This window comes from Antedon bifida, chromosome 10 (genome assembly GCF_963402885.1).
Source record: "Antedon bifida chromosome 10, ecAntBifi1.1, whole genome shotgun sequence".
Taxonomy (NCBI): Eukaryota; Metazoa; Echinodermata; class Crinoidea; order Comatulida; family Antedonidae; genus Antedon; species Antedon bifida.
The window spans coordinates 4,570,035-4,579,032 of record NC_136235.1 but is presented as its reverse complement, the minus strand read 5'-3'; the positions used below and the strand labels follow the sequence as shown (position 1 = coordinate 4,579,032).

Below are 8,998 nucleotides of genomic sequence, written 5' to 3'. Positions count from 1 at the left end.
AGTTAATGTATGCCAATATATTTTCTGGTCTGGATTGGTTTTAATGCAGTGTTTTTTTTTTATTTGGCCCATGACATTTTCCATAAGACTATTAAGAAGGGTGCTTTTCTGTGCTTTTGTCTACACCCACCCTCTACTACTACTAGAGCCTAGCTAGGCTATGGATGGTATTTACTATAGTATTAATTTATTATAACATTTGATTGCAGTTTTTGTATGCAAGTTACGGTATTAGAATAGTAATTATTTATGATTAAATTCTGTAAAACACCACACTGGCTAAAGCTTTTGTTTGCCTAATAATTTATAACGCCTATGCCTGGCTGTAGTATAAATAAAGTATAGTTGTATTATTATTCAGTTGCTATAACCACTGTTCAATGGGCGCGGCCATCTTTAAAACTTTGCTGTCTTTAAAAATATTTTATTTAGTGCTACCGATTTATTTTAATAATAATTTATTTCTGTAATGAAACATATACAATAAATCACCGTTATAGAAAAATGAACTTTAAAATCTGAAATTAAATTTTAATTTAATGTATAATATCGTTCAAAATCAACATTACAAAATTGTTCGTTACTTGCATGACCTATATTTGACCTCTGAAGTTTAAATGATCAAAACGTAAACATAACAATATTTCGGAGGAAATTCCTAAATTAAAGACTTAATGCAACATTTGAGGTTACTTCATATAGACCTAGTATGTTTATCTTCTCTATTGAACAATAAACCATTCATAAATATTCTAGGCTAGGGGCTTAGGCCGCCTAACTAGGCTAGGCCTAGAGTACTAGGCCTAGCTCTAGGCCTGGTGGGTTGCTAGGCCGTATGATACTACTACTAGACAAGTACCTAGGCCTAGTAGGCCTAGCTAGAATAGCGCTACAATCTTTGGCAGTAGGCCTAGATAAGCTCTAGCCTAGCTATTCTTAGGAGCTAGCTAGTAAATTGAGAGGCCTACTTAACAAAATGTGTATGCCTAGCTAGCTAGTAGAATAGTAGTAGAGAGAAGAGAGGCTAGTACTAGTACAGCAGTAGTACTAGTAGACTAGGCCTAGCATTAGTTAGGGCTGGTATGCCTGCCTATTAGTTTTACAATATGTTTAATGTCATCATATTTAGTTATTTATAAGCAGGCCATGACATGAGCCTGGTGGGTAGAAGGCATACACAGAATTACTGCACACTAGATAGATGCATCTGAATGCCATATTATTTATTATTATTTCCAAAGTTCCAGCAAGATTATTAGGGTTAAGGGCAAAGCGTGTGGATGGTCAATGTTCAAGTAGGCCTAAATCTGCATTATTTTTTTTTTTTCCAGTAAGTTACAGACTTTTTTTTGTATTTGTTTTACTACAGTTTTGCAGTTTATGGCAGTGCATTAACTAATGATGCAATCTCCGACAGCTTCAAGAAAAGCCTTGTTTGATGCTGATCTTGAACAAGCTCTATCACTGCTTGACAGAGAACAAGCCAAACTGAGCACACCATTCAGACACAGTAGTGCAAGAAAAAGCACCTCTTACTCCAAACTGGTTGAATCACCATGTATTTACAAGTCTCATAGTATGGATAGTGGCCTAAGCAGCATAAGTCTTTCTAGCAGGATGTCTAGTGCTCAAGAGACATCATCACATCTTAGCTTTAATGTGCAGATTCCTGTAAAACATACTTCTGCAGCAGGTACACAGACAGGAACATACTACCCCAAATATCAAGTGTATAAAGAGTCAAAATGTATCTCTTGTAAAGACTGTAGTATTTTCTTCTCGCCATCAGCATTCCTTAAGCACTGCCATGACCATAAGCTTGGAACCAGAATAGAATGTAATGCCATCAATATTGAACTAGCTACTGATAATCCTGGAGTGCAGCAGCAGAAACTATGGGATGAGTTTCAGATTCAAATTAATAGTATGGGAGTACAATCCCATGGAGAAAGGGACAGAATTCTCACATCAAACATACCTTTTAAAAACTCTGTAAAGACTATTCCAGATAATCGCTTTAGCTGGAGAGAAAATGGCAGTGGTGATAGCTTGAATGGAAGTATTCACAGTGATGTCTTGGCTTCTAAACGGTTACTGCAAAGCACACAAAACCTTATACAAGGATCTGCAGAAAAGGCTAAGAGAAGGTATAACTCTCGTAAGGACATTATGACATCAGTGTCAGATCTTAGCAATGGGATGTTAGATATTGATGGTGCTAAACAACCAGTTATCAAGATGTCTTCAACCAGCAGTGGACATCCTTCAGCTAGGAAATCACTACAGAAGTATCTGAGTAATGAAAAAGACTACAAACTTGGAATTTTAAAACTTTCCGATTCTTCTTTACCTTCTGATAATAAATTGTTGGATAACACTGGAGATACAAGGCATTTTGATTTAAGAAGTAGTAATAATAGAACAGACAGCTTAGTTACCAGTACAACTATACAACATGAAGGACTACTGGATTATACAGCAGAAGAATGTAGTTTTATTGATAACCATAAACAAAATGATAAAGAAGGTACTGTATAGAAAATTAAATTGGTTTTAATGTATAAACCGATTGACATTGACTCTCTCTCTCTCTCTTTGACTGCAAGATTTATTAATTTATTATATCTTACGTTTTGACAGATCCAGTAAAAATACTTCAAAATGCACAGGAACTACTTCAACTAGCTTCAGAAAAAATACAAAAACAGCAAAGTCAATCAGGTAAGGAAATATTTTGAAAATATTGAATAATATTTAGTTGGTTTATACTACTGTACCCTCGCTAAGGATATACTGTAGTTATTAGTGGTTTTTACAGTTTTATTTTAGCTTAACAGGACAAATCTAAAACAGTTTATATCTGATATGTTTCTATCCTGTACAAATTTGTTTTTAAATTTTAAAAATAAATACATACTGTAAGGATAGGCCTAACTGTTTATTTTCTTTTTTCAGTTATAAACTGGGAGGAAAGATATGAAGATGAAAAAAAGCTTAGAAGAAAGGTAGAGCAGAAACTAACTGCAGTTCAAGGTAATGTTGAACCAATGAAGATATTAATCATATTTCACTGTATACCCAAATAATAATAACAAAATTTAAACATTTATAAAGCCCTCATTACCAGAGTCTCACAGCACAACATGAAAAGAATAGCTATTAAAATAGGTGAGTTTTCAGGAGAGATTTGAATTGAAAAGAGGATGAAATGTAACGGATGGAACAAGGAAGTTGGTTCCAGATCTCTGGTGCCTGAGCAAAGAAGCCCTTAGGCACAGATTTTGGGTTAGTTCTAGGTGGCGTTAACATAAGAGGATCCGTTTCAGAACGAAGACCTCTGCGTAGTGGGAAATATGGTTTGATAAGTTCAATAAGATAATAGGAAGCAGTGCCAAAAGGTAACATATTGGTATGAATGTGTGGAACAATTCAAAGATAACATCAATGTAACAGCGGAATCTACACATATCTTTCTATGTTTTTTACACTGTGTTTACATTACATGACACTGACAAACTAGCATGAGGAAATGATCCATGTAACAACTGTTTACATATTGTGACTAGGTGTGAATAGGTTATTAATACAATTCTCCTTGATCTTTTCCTCCTTTAATTTTTTACCATTTTAGTTTTTTAAGGCCTTAAAGAATGTTCTAGAGTGCATTTATTTTGATCACTATTTCTCTTAGGCCTACAAGTAAAAAAATAAATATAAAGGTTATTTCCATATCCATTGGATTATATGCACTTTGTTTTCTTTAGACAGTATAGACTGCATTTACTGAATATTTCCAGCATTATTACCACTTAATTCTTAAAATTATTAAACAATGTTTATTTCAACCACACAAATGTTTCAATTTTTTTCAGGTCAATTACATCTAGAACAGCAGAGGCGACAAGAATTAGAAATTGAACTAAGGGCATTGAAGTTGCAATTGTAAAGAGAACCAACCAAATGGGTAATCAGGTGAATGTTAATGTATGTATACTGTAGAAAAAGAAATTGGTTTTTTAACTGGTAATGAGATCAATGTATTTTACAATTTTTACGCTCCTGACAGGCCTTGAACTTGCACCTCCTACTCCATGCTTCCTTACCATAGAACTCTTGACCCAATAGTGACGTGTAAATAAAATATTTACCCACTGACGAATTCTCTCATTTAATACCTCTAAAGTATTATTTTCTCCATCATTTTTAATAACAATTGTTCGTATCTTTATGTTACATCCTCTGCTTAGAGGCCATCTTTCATTTGCTATCCAATCACAATACTACTTTTTTTTTCTTTTATGGGTGAAATTAATATAGGAAAATGTGTTAATAGACAAAATACTGTATTAGGTTTGTATACTCTTTAAATTTTTCTTAAAGATCTCCTGAAGTTCTTCCAATTGCCTTACACATTTGTTTGTACTGATTCAAGCAAGTACAATTTTTTTTGTATTATTTGCCATCTTGCCATTATATGTTTTATACATTTTAAAATACTTCCAATGTTTATTTGACAAGAGTGCTCTTTTTTACCAAATTGACCTCAAGTATCTAACACTAGAATCTTCAGCTACAACAAAGCACTGTATAATATTATATGTTTGCATACTGAACTTGTAGTCATTGTGCCATAATGAGTCCGTCCACAACGATATCTATTTTTATGTATTTTCCCAAATGTGCTTACAATTTTTAAAATTATCTAGTTTTCTAGTTTACATTTTATAATATTAAATAAGTTTCTGATAAATGTAATAAAATGTATTTTTTAATATTGTAATTTAATATAAAATTGTATATACCAGTACGCTTCATCGTTGTTAGACATACCGCGTTCTACTATTTTGTACCATTTATTCCTATCGTGGACCGAGTGTGTCTCAAGTGGGCCAGTGTAATTAAATGCATCATCTTGTCCATATTTTTTAGGACAAATATATCAAAATGTCTGTCTTAATGGTCTGGGCAGCATCATCATTACATAAGTAAATGAACTTATAATACCTGTATTCCATACAAATTTATTAAGTAGCGCCCTCTATTATTAGTTAAAACATAATGCTGTAAAACTACATTTTTGGAAAACCTAATTTAATATTCACTTTGTATAATATAAAACCCATTTATATCTTATTTTGGTGATATCCTTATTTTAGGAGATAGTGTAGGCAGATTTAAATTTAACAGAATAACAATTACTGTAGTATGCCTATATTAACCGGTCAGAATACATAGCTAGTTTTATAATATTAAACACAAATTTTCAATTTAGGTGGGTCATAATGAATCACTCATTCAATTCATTTTATAACATTATATCATTTTGGGTTTTTTTAAACTTAAGTAGTACAGTATAAATGAGTTATACTACATTTCTCATATTTTTACACTAAATTGGAGACATACTAATCTATGCTTGGTACATGAATAGTAGTGCGTTTATGATAACAAATACATGTATGCTAACATCATGTTTACTATTGTTTGGATATATATTTAATTGTTCGTTTTACACAAATATGTTTAATGGATTACACCGGCTGCTACCAGACATAGATGTGTATTACCAGGTTATGGTGCCCGTAGAGAGTAGTGTCATTATAACATTGAAGTATCTATCAATAACATATGACACATTTAGAAATTATTTTGCAGTAAAATTATATAGTGCAGGTAGTATAAAATTTATGACATATTTTTTTAATAGTTTAGTAATCATATTAACATTTTTACAATTATTGAATTCACTCATATTTTTTAATTTACCTACCGAATTTGCTTAAAAATGAACTATATTTTTATTTTGATAAATTATAATTTATAAACTATTATTTTCATTATTTGCAATAAAAAGTAGCAAAAATCTCTGTAACTACTGTAGTAATTTTGTGTCATTTATCAGACTTGATCATTTATTATAGAGAATATTTAGCATGGCAATATGTTCAATATATTCTCAATGTTATTTTAAAAGAATCAAATTTAAAGCACAAATTATTGATAAATTTATCTCATGAATATGTAATGAGCTTTTAGGATATTACTATTTCCTCACCAATTATTGATTGATGGCTTGGTTATTGTGCCGTAATATCGGAAATGTCACTAATAGCGTTTCCTCAAGTTAGATGAATGCACGATCGTCGCGTACATTAACCAACCACATTTCTGCATTAATTGCCCTGTTTTTTTTCTACTGCAAATAAGCATGGTCTAGTAGATGTATTGCAGATAAAAGGATTGTTGTTTGTTTGTCAGAATTCATTGTTAATGAATGCGTGGGTTGAGATCGACGAATAATACGATATAAACAATTTTGTATTGATGGTATCTTTAATATGAAAGTATTGGCAATATTATGATGTTTACTCTGTAAATTAACATGGGTGTTACGTGAAGCAACAGCAGCGAAATTACCAGTTTATAATGCATTCATCATTATGATACTGTATTTTAAAGACCCCTTCCCTGCAATTTTGGACGTTTTTTGGAAAATAATACATATATATCACTTTAAAAACATTAAACCATGTCATTCCTTGTCTTAAATGTACGTTTTATGGTAAATTATGATAAAAAGTGAGAAACAATGCACTACCTAAGTAGCTCGCGGCGATCGACCTCTCGTGGACGGTCTTAGGCCTAGCCTAGCTAGGCTTAGTTTTGTAGGCCTAGCTGGTAAACATCGGTAACGTACGAACATCATACGCTAGCTATATACCTAGCCTGACGTTGTATAGTTGCTGCATTAATTGTCTTTCTATTTTTGCCAGACTCCGTTGATACAAATTGGGGAAAACCCGGTATTTTCGCTGAAAAGTTAGGAGTCTTCCATTTGTTTTGGCCTCACGATCGATCGAAAAGTGGGCGAATTACAGGTGAAAAACAAAAATATCAATCCGCGCGCAATGCATTTTGGGATTTATAGCGGGCCGCTATAATTATTAGAATCGACTTATTTTTCACATTTTTAACCGTTTAAAGACGAAAAAAGTTATCGCAATAGGACCATATAGTATTATTTTTACATTAAATATAGTTTGTGATCTTAAATTAGATCTAAAAAACGTAGGGAAGGGGGCTTTAAATGTTTTGTTTCAAATAACATCACTAAATAAAGATTCATACAACAAAATGTAAGAAGACATGAATAGGATTGACAGATTTATTACATTTAAATGTTATTTTGTAACAGATGTTCTTACTTACACATTCATATTACATTGCAGTGGACTGGATAAAAAACTCAATACTAATTAAAAAAAAAAATATCATGATAAATATCATTCTTGGGCTATAAAGCATCATGACTGCATCATCACCGCAATATCAAATCATTATTATCATCATCACCATCTAATTGTTGTATCATCATCATCATTTACTGATATCCTCATCTTTCATTTACATGATCATCTTCACTGCAATATTATTATTAAATATCACATTTTCATCATTATCGTTATCTTTCATTATCATTATTATCCTATTTACTGTATGTGAATTGTGATTATTAGTCATTGTATGATCATCATTGTCATCATTATCTTATCACACTATCAATGTTGAATCATTGTGATCATTAGTCATTGTCTGATCATCATTGTCATCATCTTATCACACTATCAATTTTAAATCATTGTGATCATCATTCATTGTTTGATCATCATTGTCATCATCTTATCACGCTATCAATTTTGAATCATTGTGATTATTAGTCATTGTCTGATCATCATGGTCATCATCTTATCACACTATCACTTTTGAATCATTGTGATCATTAGTCATTGTTTGATCATCATTGTCATCATCTTATCACAATATCAATTTTGAATCATTGTGAGTCATCGTCATCATCATCTTCTTCATCCAGATATAAATTTAATGGGTTTCTTTATTGCCATTACAATTTATTACTTTTTTTTATACCCGGCCTGAATGTGTGACGTGTAAAGAGAATTGCTGCACGTGTGTTATGATGTTCTGCCGTTACAAGGGAATTGCCATTCTATCTCGTTCTAAACACTTCAGGGAATTTGAAGATGCCCCAATGAATTGCGTGGGTATCAGTCCTATGGTTTAGGCGGAAATATCATGACCTTGGGAGTAGAGCTAGTATAATACAGATATTTCATTTTATCTATCACTCTTTAAACAGAGAGATTGATCCATCATGTTCTTTTGTACTATAATCATAGAAAAATGTAAAAGATTTAATAAATCTATCTTCTATCATTTGGAATTATTTCATATCCGTTTTGGTTAAATTTTGTGTTTCATTATTTGTGATAATCCTATCTAGTTATTTATAACTAAGTAAAATGTCCTTGTTATTACTGAACAACTCATTATTATTATAAGTTAATTCTGTTCGAGGATCCACTCATGCGTGACTGATTGTTTCTCTTGGGAGACTTGCTTCCGATTTACTAATGGATGGTCGTCCACTCTTATCAAATGCGAGTATACCGGATCTGTTTGTCTGATGATATTGTTTGCTAGAAAATTATGTAATGTAAGACTTCCCAATTGAAGGCTGTCGTCTAGGCAACCCGATCGTTGTTATGCAATAGTATTATGGATATTTTTAATGACATGAAGAAGACTTAAATAATTAATCTCCGCATGTTTGTATCTGAAAATCAGACTATTAATAATTAACACAGCTGTTTGTTTTGGTTTGTGATATATTTATACTACAATACAGTGTCTATAATGAGGACCAGTTACAATCGTACATTTGTAACTATTATAATAACTATATAACTAATACATAAACATCTCAGCTTTGAACAACTGAAATTGTTCCGCATGTTTGTATCTGAAAATCAGACTATTAATAATTAACACAGCTGTTTGTTTTGGTTTGTGATATATTTATACTACAATACAGTGTCTATAATGCAGACCGGTTACAATCGTACATTTGTAACTATTATAATAACTATATAACTAATACATAAACATCTCAGCTTTGAACAACTGAAATTGTGTGATT

General features: G+C 31.9%; 1 protein-coding gene across 3 annotated transcripts; it reads left to right on the top strand.

Annotated features, from left to right (window-relative positions):
- Window positions 1-623: 623 nt before the first annotated feature.
- Window positions 624-5,851, top strand: LOC144853918 (uncharacterized). Of its 3 annotated transcripts, XM_078711786.1 has the most exons (6): window positions 624-707; window positions 1,370-2,527; window positions 2,641-2,721; window positions 2,956-3,033; window positions 3,873-3,972; window positions 4,381-5,851. In XM_078711786.1, exons 2-5 carry the CDS (start codon window positions 1,399-1,401, stop codon window positions 3,944-3,946), a joined length of 1,362 nt encoding a protein of 453 aa, XP_078567912.1. In that variant the 5' UTR covers window positions 624-707; window positions 1,370-1,398; the 3' UTR covers window positions 3,947-3,972; window positions 4,381-5,851. The 3 variants fall into 3 exon arrangements, with proteins under 3 accessions (XP_078567912.1, XP_078567910.1, XP_078567911.1); XM_078711784.1 differs by lacking the exon at window positions 4,381-5,851 and having other exon boundaries at window positions 3,873-4,364; XM_078711785.1 differs by lacking the exons at window positions 624-707; window positions 4,381-5,851 and having other exon boundaries at window positions 1,290-2,527; window positions 3,873-4,364.
- Window positions 5,852-8,998: the final 3,147 nt, after the last annotated feature.